This window comes from Oreochromis niloticus, linkage group LG10, assembly GCF_001858045.2.
Source record: "Oreochromis niloticus isolate F11D_XX linkage group LG10, O_niloticus_UMD_NMBU, whole genome shotgun sequence".
Taxonomy (NCBI): Eukaryota; Metazoa; Chordata; class Actinopteri; order Cichliformes; family Cichlidae; genus Oreochromis; species Oreochromis niloticus.
The window spans coordinates 10,723,452-10,740,485 of NC_031975.2; the positions used below are offsets into that span (position 1 = coordinate 10,723,452).

Sequence of the window (17,034 nt, forward strand, 5' to 3'; positions counted from 1 at the left end):
GACAGCAACACAGCTGCCAATCATAGTGGGGTTTTTAGAAGCCTCTAAAAGATCATCTTTAGCATTTTTATGTAACTTGTTTATTTCTTTACTTGCAACAGGAGAGGACAAGGCAGCAGTGCCGGTGACAGACACAGAGTTCAGCCAGTCAGTGAATCCACAGAACTTCTGTACAGGTGTTTCTCTGCATCACCAAGCCCTTATCCAGAATTCAGGTCCTTTGATTGACATGTCAGACATTCGGCCCGGCACAAGTGAGTTTTATGTTCATGTTTTATGTTCAGATATATATATATACACACATATATATATATATATTTGTTCTGCTTGTCACAGCTTTCAGTGAAATAGCTTCAGCCTTTAAATATGAACAACAGATTTGATCTTTTATTGAAGTGCATCTCCAATACATTTGAGAAAATATAGGCTTATTGACAGCTAATACATGGATATCAAGCATCTTTGATACTAAGATGTTCTCTGATCCCTGTGACCTCTCTCATCTCAGACCCAGTGTCACGAAAGAGCATAAAATCAGCCCACAGCTCTAGAAACAGATACTCCAGCCAGTGGACGCTTAGCCGCCCCAGTCAAAGTCAGTCAACAGCCTCTGCACGAACTCTGACGTCTGACTGGCGGACGATGGGCTCTCATGGCATCACAGCCACCGAGAGTGACAGCTACAGTGCCAGCCTCTCACAGGACACAGGTGGGTTAAAATTAAGAAGACTTACTCTCTTGTAACTAAGTAGCTAAGTAAATGGTTGAAAAAAACGACACTTTTTTTCTTTCAGATAAGGGACGGAACAGCATGGTGTCCACAGAGAGCGCGTCCTCCACCTACGAGGAGCTGGCTAGGGCGTATGAGCACGCCAAGCTGGAGGAGCACCTACAGCACGCCAAGTTTACAATCACAGAATGTTTTATCTCTGATAGCTCGTCTGATCAAATGACGACAGGTACCAATGACCCAGCAGACAGCATGACCTCCCTCAGTACACCCTCTGAACCAGGCATCTGCCGCTTCACTGCCTCACCACCCAAACCGCAGGACTATGACCGCGGTAAAAATGTGGCTGTGCCCATTCCCCACCGTGCTAACAAAAGTAAGTATCAGAGGTGAGTCCCATGTGGGGACGCTGTTCTTTTGTTTTGTTGTTTTTACAACAAAACATGAATTATTGCTACTGTCGATGATTCAAAAATATGATTCAAAGATAAAGGGATGAATCAAAAAATATTTAATAGCACAAAAAATTGCATGCACGTAACAGACTTATGATACACAAGCAAAATATCCAACTTGTGTCTGTTATAGGAAGTGGTTATTACTCATATGAATATATGAATTGTATGGTTTTGTCCTGACTTTTCTGTGGCCTTTTTAGGTGAATTCTGTAACCTACCCCTTTACATGAAGACAGACCCATTTTTCCGCAAGCAAGGGGAGCTGCATGACCCATGCCCAGCAGTGCCGCCGCGAGAAGCGTCGATCCGCAGCTTGACGCAGCGGGCGTATCACACCCAGGGCCGTCACAAGACTCTAGACCCTGCGAAGCAGCAGGCCCAGACACTGGGCCACTCTGGGCTGGGCAGCTTGGGTGCGAGCTCTGGCACTGCCACCTTGCCTCAAAGGACTCTCACTATGCCCAGCTCCAATAATGCAGCAACAGCTTCCACTTCCAGCACGAGCAGCAACCCCACCAACAGTAACAAGGTGGGGGGCTCCAGAGACTCGCTCCTAGAGAGCAGCTCCTCTGCACTGGGGAGGTTGCAGAAACAGAGTGTGGGGGCCTACTCCAAGTCATACACGCTGGTGTAGTCCATTCTTCTGCACAGACTGCTGTCCCACTCCTCAGCCAGCCCCACTCTGGCGCTCTGCGATCTGGGTCTGAATGGGCATGCAACCATTTTTTCTTCAAACCCAATTAATGGTGAACTGCCCGCATCCTGTCTGATTTACCTTGGGAAAGATGTTCTCCCAGACAGAGACACAGCTAACCCTACTTTTCATGTTCATGTGGGATTCTTATAAAAGAACTACTAACTCCAACTAACAGTTCCAGCCGGCTGGTGCTCAGCTCCACTCAGCTCCCGCAGGAGCTGCACAGCAAAAAACCAGGAAGCGATTCTGTGGTCATTTTGAAATACTGACTGTAACCGAGGAGCTAAAACCTCTGTGTTTATGAATATGAAGACTACCATAGCCAGTATGAAGCTGTGTGGCATTCCTGTCTCATACACACACACACACACACACACACACTGTCCTCCATAGTTTGAGTATTATTGTCAATTTGCAAGCCTTCCGATTAAGTTCCCTCTTCTTACTGTATCTTTCACCCTCTTGTGTCTCTTAAAGCCCCATAATGCTATTGGCAGATTCTACAATGTTGATTCCCAAAAATAATGATTCAGGTTCCCTTCCAAGAAGATTTTAGTCACATTAGCATCCTCCACACATCACTCTGCAGCTGAACATTGTCTAACTTAAACAAATCATGACAACCCAAATGAACCAGCTATAATTTCTCACATTACAAATACAGAATATTTGGTATTATAAAGAATTTACATATATATTTCTATGTAGGTATATTATTGACATTTAAGTGAAATTATGACAAAGTATAAATTTTACATACTACAATAGTGTAGTATTATATACAGCAATTTAATGTTAATGTCAAATTCTAAGAACGAGACAATCGCTCAATCATGAAATTTTAAAAAGAGAAATTAAAAAAAAAGAAGGTTCGACTAAAGAGAGAAAATGTTTAGTATATATACAGGATGTTTTGTATGTTACTGTATGTAGGGCGACTAGCAGAAGGGTGTTTTGCTTACGTTTGGACAGAGAGGGATGCTTTCCTATCCGCACGGTGTCATGGGAGAAGCGAGACAGTGCAGCAGAACACGACATCCTTGGATCGCAATGCCTCCTTGGTTGTTTGGTGAAAACAATCATGACACAAGGCCTTCCAGGATTTCTGTAATAATATAAGTCTACCCATGAGGATATAGGCTCCTTGACTTTTTATTAAGCGTGTCAGTAGCCTGAGTGGCTGGTAAATACAATAACATTCAGAAACCAAATCAGTGTCTCAGAGGATCCCCGAGTAAGTTTTATGCTGGGAGAAGGTTTGCTGCAAAGTGGTCACAGACTTTTAGTTATTATAGAGTATTAAGGCTTCTATTTGTGGCACGGGCGGCAGAGATTGACAGTCACGGATAGAGCATCCTGCCAACTTCTCCGTCAGCCGTGCCACACAGCTAGGCTTTGCTCTTCGTAGATTAAAAAGACAACTAGCTGAAGGAGTCCCAGTCATGATGTGAATGAAGTAAGATAATCTAATGTCGAGAGATGTTATATGTCAGGGAGTTCAGTTTTGAAAATTATATGATCGATATCATTGTTGTTGTCCTGTTTTAAGTACTGTAAACGCCACACTTTCTTCATCTCGATGCCCCTCCATTTTTTGCGCTAACATGCATTCACACAAGAACCTATTGGATTGGTTTTTTGAAGCATTTCCACAGCAGCGGTTTTGTGGGTTCATATTTATTTATCCATTTGCTTTGTTTGCTTGTTTGTTTGTTTAGGGGGAGGGCAATCTGTTCTTCGGTTGATTTTCACGTTTTGATTTTCCGTTCAACTTGTTCGGTCTAAATTCTTTGGTACCAGAGGCCAAACGGTACAAAGCTATGTGGCCTGTGGCTAAAACTAGTTCAGCCAAGTGAAAATCAGGGACTCATAGCTCTTTTGGTCACACAAAGTACTATTGTATTGTGTATATACTGGACAGGAGTCTGTCTGTAAACCTGAATCGTTCAGGCTCCTGTCATTTAAACCCCATTCAGATAAATTTAAGTAAAAAAAAATTCAACATCCTATTCATACAAGATCCATCATCTCTACCTTTGTCAGTGTTGTTTATAGATTAAGTCTTGTACATATACACAGTTTTGTATGAAGAGCTATTTTTTCGTCAGAATAAATCAGGGGACACATCAGGGTTGAATGCCCCAGTTTCAAAATTGAAATAGTATCAAAAAAAAGTATTTTACTTCTGAAATGGGTAAAAAAAACAACATTTTTTCTTTCCCTTTACGTTTTTTGATACTAATTTGTTGAATTTTTATTCTTTTTTTAAAGTCTTTTGATGTTGTCATTTGTCCTGTTTCCTTTTTTTTAATTAGCATTCTTTTATATTTTGTTCATCCTCAAATTAAGTCATTGCATGCTTGCTAAAAGGGAAAAATTGAAGGGAAAAAGTGTATGAAAATCCAAACTTAAAAAAAAAATGTTGAGGGTATCCCAAACATTTGTTTGAGTTGCTTGTTACAGCAATTGCTTGTGTTCAAAGGTACATTTTCTATGAAAAGAAAGCAAAAACTAAAAAGATCATTTAACACCTTGTGCAATAAAGCTATCTTTCATATGTCACGGCTTCTGTCATTATCTAGAGGACTGTTTGTATGTCTTGTGAAAATGTCTGGACCTACACACGCATGGAGTTTACAGCCAAACCAGTGTTCATGAACATATATATATAAATATATACATATAGTAAATGAGCTGCCACGTGAATGAAAAAGTCTTGAAAAGTTACATAATTGTGGTAATCTGTGGCAGACTGACATCATACAACATTTTAAGAGACTACATTTGATGGTTGACCTTCTGTTTTGTCATATGTATGCTGTTGTTATGGTGGATGCTCTCTAAAGGTCATCTTCCATGGATTTCCATGAGCCAAAAACTCATGAAAATCAAAAAACTGTTTGAAAGATTCCCTACAAGACAGATTTTTCTACACTTGGCTCCTTATGATGCCTAATATCCTCGAAAAGGTCTTCTCAGGTACACAGTTGTGGCGCTAAGCACAAGAGCCCATCCTGATCAAACCCTTCTTAGACAGCTGGCCTAAAAGAGGGGAAAGAAGCTAAAACAGATTTAGGCAGACAATGAACTGAGGGAATGGACCTAGACTCAGAATATGACAAACAAGGATTATTTTGAAATGTGCAAAGCCTCTCTAGTGAAATCCAAGAACAGAAATAAGTAGATGTTAGTAAAACATGGTGTTTTATGCTTTCATATTGTTTACACTAAATTCTGACCCTACCAAATGCTGCAAGAAATCAAGACCTATCAAACCAGACAACCAGACATCGTCCAGTTTTCAGCCTGTGCAAACTGAAGCCTCCATTTCCTGTTCGTAGACAGAGGTGGAAACCTGTGCGGCTTTCTGCTGCTGTAGCACATCTGCTTAAAGCTTTGATGTGTTGTGTGTTCAGAGATGTTCTTCTGCATAACTTGGTTGCAAAGAGTTGTAATTCGAGTTATTGTTGCTTTCCTGTCAGCTCAAAGCAGTCTGGCTATTCTCCTCTGATCTCTGATATCAGACCATTCTCTGTAAACTAGAGATCGCCATTCTGATGTTCATTTCAGCGGGCCTTTCTTTATGCATTTATATATATGCTCAAATCCATCAAGAATCCATTCTCAATCATGTGATTGGCTGATTAGATATATGCGCTAATGACCTTCTGCTTGTACTTCCTTCAGATCTGCATACTGGAAAGAGAAAGACTGAAAAAGAATTGACTCGATGAGTGTCCAAAATACTGAATTCTACACCTCAGGATTTCTTAGGTTTATTTGAATAGTGGAGCCATTATAGGTAATATTATTAGGACATCATGTGGTTTATTTTCTGACACTTCAAGAAGTTCTTAAGCCACAGAAATGATCGTGTTTTCACAAGCCCACCGTAATAAGTAAATCCCATAGAAAGAGCACTAAGAGTAGCATGTATTGAAACGCCAGTACATAAGGACACACACACAGAAACACACACGCTTGTAAAGATTCGCCAGAAAACTGTACAATATGGACGAGAATGCATTAGATGTATACATACTTCACACCGTGTACATTATAACATACCATAATAGACCCATTTCTGTAATATACTTACACATCTATATTATTGCTAATATATATTGTAATATATCTATATCGCGGCTAAAGCACTTCTGGATGGATGCAAACTGCATTTCGTTGCCCTGTACCTGTGACATGTGCAATGACAATAAAGTTGAATTCTATTCTATTCTATTCTATGTAATGAAACACCCACCCACTGTGTCAGATCTACGGCCACAAGAGGGCGACATAACGCTATAATGTTTGACCCTTCCCCACAGAGGTTAACAGATACTGTGACGACAGCACTCTCCCAAAAGCGTGCAGTCACTCATGACGGATACACTGTGAATAATTGATGCGTTTCAGAGTCACAAGCACCATGTGTGCTTGACTAATAGCTCCTACTACTACTGTAAAGGTATTTCTGCATGCATGCTGTGGAGAATAACCTTATCATGATGATGATGATTATTATATTAAAAGTTTCATACAACACAATCTTCAATCATTGTCCTTGGCAGTATGTGCCAGCAGCCATGTAGACTATTCATGCGTTGCTGTGCTTGTTTATTAAGCTGTCAATCAAGAAAATAGTAGTAATAGAAAAAGCACACTTATTTACTCCACAGCTAAAAAGTGGAAAATAACAGCCTTATATGTTGTCAGATGGGAGCACGGTGCAGAATGGCTTTTCAAAAACTGTCATTAGCCCTCCCCTCCATTTTCCCACAACAGTGACTTTTTTAACTTAAAAAATGGGATGATTGATATTTTTTAATTCCTTGGTCTCTACTGTTGTGACAACCTTCATCTGACTGCTATTGTGTGGCTTCGCAAAGTATAATCAAAAGAATGCGCTTTTACCAGTGGAGCTCCAATCTCATTTCAAACCTGAACGGAGAAAAGGATCAATGGGACACAGACGCAGCAGCGACAAAACTGGGGACAATTTTACAAGATTTAATTTATTAACTATTATACAGTTCACATAAGGCCTTCATCTTCAAACACTATTCTCAGTCAGACAAATTCCATGGTTTGCTTCTGGTGCACAGTACATCAACTTTCACGTTGCAGCTATTTTCACTTCAGTATTGGTTTTCTTCTAATTTCACGTTTTAAAACAGGGAGGGAGGTTTTCATCCTTCTCCCCTGGTGTGTGCATGTGTGTGTGTGTGTGTGTATGTGTGTGTTTTATTTATTTTTTTAAATCATGCACTAAACTCAGGTGGCCTCGAACCATTCACAAAATTGTAAAAATGGACTTTCAATCATTGAAATACACACTAGAAATGTTTTCTACCATTGACTAAAAGGTGGTGTCCCCCTCCCCTCCCCCCAAACATACAAATAAACAACCATCATAGAGTAGTACGCACTCACTTTTTTTTGCCTCAGCGAACGGCAGGATCTGCTGAGGATGGGCATTGCGAGCGATGCCGTAACATTTATATACTCCAGGGAATCGTGTTGTCTGGTCGGTTCTGTGCCAGGTTCAGCTGCAAGCACTGCACAGTTTGAGGAAGGCCCTCATTTTATACTCCTGACAAACAGGTAAAATGACTGACTTCCAACAGCATTATGATCCCAAAAAGTACCAGTAATTGTTGATCCTAAATATTCATACAGTTGATCCCACTATTCTGTGGTCATAGCAACCGAGAACTACAGCAGAGCCGCTGTCCTCTGGTGGTCCACATCTCTCACCTTCATTGAAAGAGACAGTGCTTCCTCTCATGGACTTAACCGTTATTAAAGTTGTTAGGCCTTCATTATCAGTGCTGCTTGTTTTCAGCGAAAATGAAGGACGATATTGCAGCACAAAACTAATCAACTAGAGCAAGTAAACTGCCACGGGTGCTTCGTGAACGTCTCGATCCGCAGGTACTTCACTTCCACTGGTCATTGTGTTTCAATAGCAGGACTAGCAGTGACAGTGCGTTGAGAATACTAAACCTTCAGAGTTAATAGTACATGGATACAAAGAGCTCAGTTTGATAAACAGCCACAGCAACACGTCCGGAAACCTATCATGTTTCAAGTGTTTGGTTTACGTGGACAACAGATGCTAGCGTAAAATTTGCATGTACGGCGTGGCTGGGTTACACATTCAAAATGGCAAAAGTTTTCTCCTTCACTTGACCGACGGCAGGCAAAAGCCTTCGCTGATATTCCAACGGCCTAATCGAACCAAGCATCCCTAAATACGCCCACTCTGATCGACCAACAGCTAGAAAAGAGGACAAACAAAAACGAGTTTTTCACATGGCTGGATGAATGAGGAACACGAGCGGATTTGGATTTCCCACCAACCTAAAATGGGAAACCCCCACCCACCCACACCGGATCCACTTTTTTTCCTTTTCTTTCTTTTTTTTTTTTTTACAAAAAGGATCTTGTTTCACAAGCCTGCACTGATGCCACACTCGACCACTACACAAACAAACATGAACAATGAATCCGTGTGGCATTTCTTCATATTTAAACACTACACTATTAAAAAAAAAAAGTGCTTCAGATAAGTTTGTGGATACAAAAAACAGGTCTGATGTAAACAAAGTTTGATCTGCCAGAGCTCTGTCGTGGCAATGGGTATGGCTGTTTGAGCTGTGAAATTAAAAACACGTAAGAAAAAAAACAATATGTCAAAAAAAAAGAAAAAAAAAGAAAAACCCCTTTTGAGGAGAAAAAACCCAACAGTGATCATTAAAGTGCATCCCTGGATGTGTTACTCCCAACCGTTCCCTTCCCTCCCATCCCCATGCTGACCCCTCAAGTAGAGCCGATGACAGAAACCCAAAAGGCAGACACAGAGGAAACTCTGCTATATGGAGCAAACTGCTGCCCAAAGGACCTACAGAGGACCAGTCTATAAATCCAGTGGCAGTACTTTCAAGAGAAAAAGAAACTAAAAACAGTTTTTACACATACTAAAAACACGGTGGCCCCGAGTCTTTCTCTTCCAGCTTGGCATAGAGGTTTCTATTTCTTTGTATTATGGGATGAGTGGTGACTCGCTGTGACGGTGACCCCTGCCCTCCACTTCTCTGACCTGACATCCACTCATCCAGAAGATCAGAGGGCGGAAGGAGCTTCACTGGTAATGGTAGCCTCCACTCCGACGCACACAAGCATGAACATAATTGGCAGGTTGGGGAAGTTTCTCAGACACTTTCCATCTCCAGTCCTCATAACCTGGGTTGTCCATCATGATCAAAAATGAAATGTGCATGTGCACATTTTTTTTCTTTTACTTGTTTTTTCTTTTTACTCTTTTTTTTTTTTTTTTTTTTAGTGTGTGTTGGTGATAAGGTCCAGCATCATCATGGGCACACATGGTTTCATTGTCTCTCACAGTGTCTCCTGTTCAGCGGGGAATGGTGGGCGTGGGGTGCTGGTGGAGGGGAGGAGCAGAGACTGCAGGGGAGACTGGGGGGTGGTGGGTGGGGACTGCTGCAAGGGCTGAAGTGAGGGGTGGTGTGAGGTGGAGAGGAGCGGTAACAAGAGTAGGCAGAGCTCCCGCCGAGGGTGGTGGTGGGCGAGGCAGGGAGGCCCGCCAGGCCGGTGGGGGAGTCGAGGAGGGGCTGGTTGTAGAAGAAGAATGCACACTGGTGGATGAAGGTCTCAATGATTGTCTGGTAGGTGCGCGTGGCAGTCAGAGCATCCATGGTGGAGAAGTCTGGCCTCATGAGGGTGGGCCAGAAACAGATGGACAAGTTCTCACTGGTCATCAAGTTCATCCTGTTCAGCTGGCTCACCCTGAGAAAACACAGAAAGGTACACTGACTGATTCCTTCTCATATAGTGGAGGAAGAGTAAAAAACAAACAAACAAAAAATAGGAGATGACAACAAATGAAAGTGATTTAAACCGTAAACAGGGGACTTACTTGTGTAAGTGGTTCATTACATATTTGAAGACATCATAATTCTCCTTGGGGAACCTCCTCAGGACATCCTTCATGGTATACAGCCTCTGTTCTCTGTCACTGATTTCTGCACAAACAGGATGTTTTTTTAAGACTTGATCACACACAGTGATTTAAAGCTGAAACGTCTCTCTATGCCGTCAGAAAAATGTTTGTCAAGACTAAAACACCTAAAATGGAGCAGCCCTGCCAAAACCTTCCCACCCCTGTTCCTCTCTAAAGAAATAATCTTTTTATGTTCTAGTAAAGACTCTCCCAGCCCAGCAGTGTTTGCTTACTGAAAGCATCCAGTAGGTCCACCTGCAGAGCACAAGGCACCAGGGGCTCAGGCAGTTCAGAGAAGAAGCTTTTGAGGCCTCCAGCCACAGTGTTTATGGAGAAGTCTTTCTCCACTAGGTCTAATCCGTGGTCTGCACAGGAAGAATGACAGTTAAAGCCCGTCAGTCGTAGCGTTCATCGGGAATGAGCAATGAGTTCTGTGTCACTTTCTTCCAGTAACTCTGCTCATGTTTTGATTAGGCAGTCACATAATTACAGCTGGTTCAAACAAGTACGATGAGCAACTCACCCTGCTCAAACTGCCTCTGCATGCTCTCCATCTCCGACTTGTTGCCGCTTACGCGGTACAAACCCTCCGTATTCAGGCCTGAAGGAAAACGAGCGAAGCAGAGAAAGGGGAAAGATGTGGGTGGGTGTCACAGTGGGAAAGAAGCAAAGCACAAACACTTCATCAGCCCCTTTGCAAACAGACGAGGCAACACAGACGCCGAAGATTAAACAGATGCTGAAGATTAAACACACCCTAGTATTAATTTCACATTGCATTATTGTCATGAGCAGGTGCACGGGTTTAGGAACTCTGCAGGAATGTGAAGATGATTAATCACTAAAATAAATTCCATAAAAGACCTTTACCAAAAGTACAAATTAAAAACCTGATAAGTGAGGAGTGTAATGAGAATTTCTCTGAATGAAACTTTAAACACAATTTAGCGTACATGTAAGGAACAGCAGCACGAAATAAGCTGTTAATTAACAAGAAAAAAAAAGGCACTTACCTGTTGTCTCAATGAAGCGGACACACTTTTCAATGAAGAGAGGGATCGGTCTGTCTGGGGATACCACATTCGCCAGGGGGACCCCGAAGTAATTGCTCTCCAAGGGCTTGGGAATAGCTGGACGGGGCTTTGGTCTAGTTTTCTGCGGGAAAAAAGAAAAAGAACGAAACTCTTAGTATCTCAAAGCAATAATTACGCTGACACCAAGGTGCACTCCATGGCTTCTAACAAAATGTACAGTCATTACACTAATTTGAAAGCTATGCAACATGAAAAATGGCTTTTTGCAATAATAACACACCTTGGCTGTCCGCCGCAGGCTCTTCAGAATGTTCCTCTTCTTTGGGTCTTCGCTCTCCTCATTCACTAGACTTTCACCTTTAAGGGTCCCAAAGTCATCTTCTTTGGACTTTGGAAGAGCTCCCATCTCGTCATCACTGCCTATGAAGCTCGTGCGAAAGCTACTGAACTTGCCCAGCCGCTTAGAGCGGTCACGGTAAAGACGAGGCTTCACGCCAATTGCAGAGAACTTCCTCCTTCGTTCCAGAGAGCTGCTGTCCGCTTCGCTGTCTGAGCCGTTTCCATTGGAGTGCATCCTGTTTGAGTTGCGGATGGTGATGATTTTTCCTTGTGTGCTGTCATGTGGTACCGAGTAGATGATCTCTTCGTTGCTTGGGCGGGGTTTTGTAACAGCGTCAATGGGTTCGGCGTAGTCTGAGGGATCGTATCCCATGTCGCCGCCAGGAACCCAGGTGACAGCAGAGGGTAAGGACCGCCGATGACCCAGCGTGTCGATATATGGGTTACGGCTCATTTTCCGGAAATCGAAGGTGACGCCTGGTTTAACTCTCACTTGGGGGGGTACTTTGTTGTTCAGTTTGTTCTCAAAGTCCCTGATATCAGATATGACGGAGATGTCACTGGAATCTAAGTCGGGCATGTTGAAGCCGCTACTGTGAGATGTGAGCGTGCCATCGTAGTACGGTGGCGACGGCTCTACGTCGTCCTCGGAATCCAGGAACATAGTGACAGGACTAGGAGAGCTGCAGCGTGGGGAGTAGACATTTTCATTGGTACACGCTTCAGCTACATTATCGTACATGTGCGTTGCCTCCACGATGTTACGCTTCTCTACTACCTCCATCAGAAATGGATGAAACATTTCTATCCTGTGGAGGCCTCCCACCACCCCCCCAGACCCACAAACCACGCTGTTGAAGCGACCCTCAATCTCATGGGCTAGTTCCTCCCCCTGGATCAGCTGTTCACAGGCATAATCGCTGTCAGTGAGCTCTGCCTGGCTATCTCCAACTGCCAACAGCTGAATAGGGATGATGTCCTGCACCTCGCACAAGAATGCACAAAGGGTCTCCAGGGAGGCCTTTCGGGAGACCGAGTAGACTGCAATGTAGCCGTGCACTAACCTGCTCTTCCTCAAAGTGAAGGAGGCGTGGTATGAGAGCAGAGAGAGCTCTATAGCCAGCTTATGTCCACCAACTGTCTGCTCCAGCAACACGGAGGTGCCGCTATTAGACATGGGCCTGCAGTGCTGATGCATTAAGAAAGGCGACAGGAGCTGCTCTGTGTCGTAGGGGTCTCCACACATTAAGCACATGACAATGCGAAGGTCTGCCTCTGGGACTGGCTGAGAGTCTCGGAGACCTGGAGGCTCAGGGAGGAGGGGTGGGGAGCTGCTACTAAAAGATGTGCTCCTCCTAATATCCAGAAGGCCCCTCAGCACCTGGTTTATTTGGGTCTCGCTTATGTTATGGCCGTAGCCCACACCGGGGGAGGCAGGGTCTAAAAAGCTACACTGCAATCTCCTTGCAACCTGCTGCCCCTGTGTTATCAAGTTTAAGGCAGTGTCACCACCTATATCAACGTATGATCCTACACCTCGTTTAGTGACTAAAAGGAGTGAAGTCGGCAGCTGTGCTAGCTGGCTATCTCTTCGGCCCAGAGTTGACTCCCTAAGTCGCTCGAGGCTTTCCACCACATAAGAAAGTGATTCTTTTGAATTATACAAACACAAACACCCATGAGGAGTGAAAGTGGGGGTGTAGAAAGAATTTACCGGAAGACGTACATTTCCGTCAATAGGTCGCAGTGTCAGTTCGTACATCTTCCCGTCTAACACATACCAGTCATCGTTTGTGCAGAGAGCTCTAATCTCATTGGCAAATTCTCTGGCTAGTCCATCCTTCCCTAGTATAACGAGGTTTATTCTGTCAGCCTTGGTTTCCCCAAAATGAGCTTTCACGTCAAAAAAGGGGTAATGGGAGGGAAAACGTGACGCTAACAGCTGCTCGATCTTAGAGTCTACGCAGTGTGGACTGCTAGGGCAGGTCTCCTTGGTGGGATGATAGACAAAGTGGATATGTTTTAATACCAAAGCATCTCTTTCAGCAGGAAGCTTCTGTAGCGCCTTGAACCTCTGCTCCTCCCCCAGAACCTCTTGGATTGCCCCCATCTTCTCCTTGCTGGGTTTAGCATCCACTTCAAGCTCATAAAAAAGCTCAGAGTATTCCAGCAGAAGCTCCTGGAAGTCTTCTTTAGCACGGTCAATGATCTCCTTCTGGTGCCGATTATAGAGATCAAGGTATTCTGGCTCCTCAAGCCACTGGTAGAACTCTTCATTCATGATGAAGCTCCGGGCCTCCTCCCAAGGTTTACCAGGTGTGACGAAGGGGGAGGAAGCCAGTCTCTGCTTAAACTCTTGCCTCATCTCCGCCCGTTTGCACTCATTGCGCAGATGCTCCAGGTGGGCATTAAAAATTTCTTCTGCTTCAGCAGTCTCCAACAGGTCAGAAGGGATTCGCTCATCTTCCATGTTGTCGATGTGAGATGTATCCTCCCATGGCGAGTCCTCCAGAACAACAAACCAGTGGGTGAAGTGTTGCTTGGACTCAAGGACTTTCTGTACCCCAGACCAGCTCAGCTGATCAATCTCATCCAGGTCAGGCACTAAAGAGCTAAGTGCTAAAGGAAGAGTGCTTACGTATATTTTTCGACGCCTCTCAATATGTTCCTGCTTCAGACGGTAGACATGCTGCTGAAAAAGTTTCTTGCATTTAGCCGTTCCCTCCAAGAAGACATATTCTTTGTACTCTGGGGAGTTGTTCATGCGTCGACTGGTGTTTAGCCAGGTTTCGTTATGATTCTTTACTATACGGTTGATTAGCCATTCATAGCGATCCTTAGCAGAAGCTATCTGCTGACTCTGGAGTTTTAGGGCCTCAAAGTATGGGATGATCTTAGGCTTGCCCCTGCTCTTATCGATAAGCTGAACCAAAGTGAGAAAGGCGAGGTCCACATTTATGTTCGAACGTGCCGATGTCTCAACTACTGGTAGACTCTTTTTTGTGATAGCAAAGGTATGTGCATCTTTAATGTAGCGCTCTACTCCTTCGTCGCATTTGGTGAGGACCAGCACAATGGGCTTCTTAGTCTTGCTCAGCTGACCATATAGATTTGAGACAAATTTCAGCTGGTCGTCAAAGTTTCGGTTCATGCCACGGCTTACATCAACACAAAGGAGGAAGCCATCGACCTGCAGCTTACCCTCCGGCATTTGCTTTTGCTCAAAGTCTTGCTCCAGACCCAGCTGATCCGTACAGAAGTACATGAGCTTCTCTGCTGAGGCCAGCTTGGTTGCTGCTGCCCGTTTGATATAGGGCTGCATAGCAGTGCTACGGTGCGGCTGAAACGTCTGGTCATCGATGAATTCGGTCTGCTCCACAACATGCATCCTGCACTCGGGCCCCTCCTCGAGAACCCGTGACACCTCCCCCCAAAACAGGAAGTGATCATTATTGACTACTCGACCCCCAAAGTCGCTGGTGCTCAACACGGACGTGTGATCCAAGTAGAAGTCATCAGCGCTAGGACGCACAAACCTATTACACAAGCAGGACTTGCCAACCCCACATTGCCCCTTCTCTTTCTCTGTTCCGGACAAACCCACCACAATGAGGTTGTAAATGGGCGACCGCGCATCTTGCTTTTTGGCCATCATAGCCTGCTGACACTCATCCTGCCTTAAACAGGCACTGTATAAAGGAGTTCACTTGAATGTTTGTCCATAAAGTTGCTGATCTACAAAGGAGATCAGATTTCTCTTTCGTCTGCTGGGGCTTAAATCATAATAGACAGTGCCGCAGTGATATCAGCAGACGGTTCTTTCATTCACTCGTTGCGTGATTCAGATCCTGTCAAAAGAAACAGAGAACACAAAAAAAAATGAAATCAGACAAACTAAGCAATCAACCAAAAGCTCATTTTGAATTAAAGGGGGAAAACAAAACAGTATAATGTAGTAGAATGATTGGGCAAATGTCAGGCCCTTCTTCCCCTTAAGCGGCTATAATAATAAAAGTAAATATCATTATGCTACTTTAAGATGTAAAAATGTACTTGTCAGTTTGAATGAGGCATTTTTTTTACTTTTATCCTTCTTAACAACAGATCTATCTATAATAATAAAGTAGGCACATAATAATCCATTTTGTGCTTATTCCCTTTGTTTGACAAAGACTGATGAATCCTCTCGATGGTAAATGCCACAAAGAACCCGTAACACCAACCAATACTGGTTCTCATTATTTTTAATTGATTTCAAGTTGCCCGACATCACTGCATTAATATTATATGCACACTGGCATATATCCTGCCACCAGCAAAGCGTAAGGAAAACAGACATATGATAACAGGAATACCAGCGATGTGGTCTCCTTGCAGGGGGCCAAACACAATTTCAAATAAGGAAGAAGGCTCATTTTTGCACATTCCATTAATGAACTGAATAAAATGGGCAAGTACACTTGACTGTGCTTCATTTAAATTTTTGAATAATCTTTTTATCTGATCGACAAATTTATTTAATCGACTCATTTCAGCACCGGCTGTACTGATCTCCAGAATTCCTTAAAACATCTAAAGAGGATCAAAAGATGACATTAATCCCTGGAGAAACATGTTGGGAGTGGTACTTTTTTTCCCCTTTTTGTTAAAATGACGACCTCAGCTGATCAGTGAGTGGGGTGACAAGCATTAAAATGACTATGGTGAAAGCGCCTCAGTCAACACTCTTCAGCCTAAGGGAAACAGTAGCTATCTTTAAAAGCATCTTCCCTGACCAAAAAAATGAATGAAGAGCTTATTAAACAGCCTTAGTCACACTTACCATCATTGCCAAAGGGCTACGAACTTGCTCACACCTTTAAGACACTTAATGTTACTGCCAATTTTATGGCACTGACTAATGCTTCCATTATTATTATAGCACTGATGCAATTCTGCTAAATAGTCAGCACATAATGTGATCCAAAAAAATAAAAAATAAACCATATGCAGAGGTTAATTAATGTGTAATAAAATTTCCTGAAGTGAAAAATCCTACATTTAAAAAAACAAAACAAAAAAAGCATGAGTCATGAAGAAATATTTAACCTGCCATATGACCATGACTACACATTCATGGTGGGGTCAGAAGCAAACATGGGCAGTCCAAACAGCTCAGCTGAGCTAGGCCTGATATCCAAATGAGCAGACAAGTTCTTTTCAAATAAAGAAAAAAAAAACAACCAGCATGCCTTTACCTAAACGCCATCATACCAAAGCGCCCCTTTTAATCAATTCCCTTCATACAACCTACTTTTTAAAAGCTAAGATTGTGTAACCTTATATGTTCTGCAAAAGGATTAACAGTTAACACGGGCTTGAGGGTGCACAGAGAGGGGTGACCACGCCAGGCCTGCTGTCTACATAATGAAATGGCAGCGCCGGAGAGCCGAGATAGCCTTACCTCCTGCACACCGACAGACAGACAACCTTTCACGGGAATGTATTTACCCAGCTGTCTTGGGGTGTAGCACTCGACAGCTTCGCTAGGAAATAGCCAATAAAGCAGAGGGAGCACGTAGGATACATACCATTGCATTTCTCCCCCTTTCTCCTCTTGCATCTGTCAGGCCAGCTCTTGCCGCAGCCCTCGCCGCCGCCTGATGTGCATAAGCAGCCGCAGAGAATGCACTGTGGGTCGGAACTATTCGCACATGAAACCGACACCTCTACAATTTGTGCGATGTGCTCATCTGAATACCATATCCTTCACC

General features: G+C 43.4%; 2 protein-coding genes across 5 annotated transcripts in view; one reads left to right on the top strand and one right to left on the bottom strand.

Annotated features, from left to right (window-relative positions):
* LOC100711152 (Down syndrome cell adhesion molecule-like protein 1 homolog) overlaps nucleotides 1-4,442 on the top strand; it is a 49,351-nt gene extending 44,909 nt beyond the window's left edge. For all 4 annotated transcript variants that reach the window (XM_019363842.2, XM_019363844.2, XM_019363843.2 and 1 more), the window contains exons 30-33: nucleotides 102-254; nucleotides 509-709; nucleotides 795-1,106; nucleotides 1,389-4,442. In XM_019363842.2, coding sequence (XP_019219387.1) covers nucleotides 102-254; nucleotides 509-709; nucleotides 795-1,106; nucleotides 1,389-1,822 — 1,100 coding nt within the window. In that variant the 3' untranslated portion in view covers nucleotides 1,823-4,442. The remainder of the gene's footprint in view (nucleotides 1-101; nucleotides 255-508; nucleotides 710-794; nucleotides 1,107-1,388) is intronic.
* A 2,438-nt stretch (nucleotides 4,443-6,880) lies between these two features.
* arhgap35b (Rho GTPase activating protein 35b) lies at nucleotides 6,881-16,990 on the bottom strand. The gene is made up of 7 exons (XM_003456818.4): nucleotides 16,852-16,990; nucleotides 11,223-15,129; nucleotides 10,922-11,063; nucleotides 10,432-10,509; nucleotides 10,142-10,273; nucleotides 9,825-9,930; nucleotides 6,881-9,694 (listed from the first exon to the last, which is right to left on the bottom strand). The coding sequence occupies exons 2-7, from the start codon at nucleotides 14,934-14,936 to the stop codon at nucleotides 9,277-9,279; spliced, it is 4,590 nt and encodes a 1,529-aa protein (XP_003456866.2). The 5' UTR covers nucleotides 14,937-15,129; nucleotides 16,852-16,990; the 3' UTR covers nucleotides 6,881-9,276.
* Nucleotides 16,991-17,034: the final 44 nt, after the last annotated feature.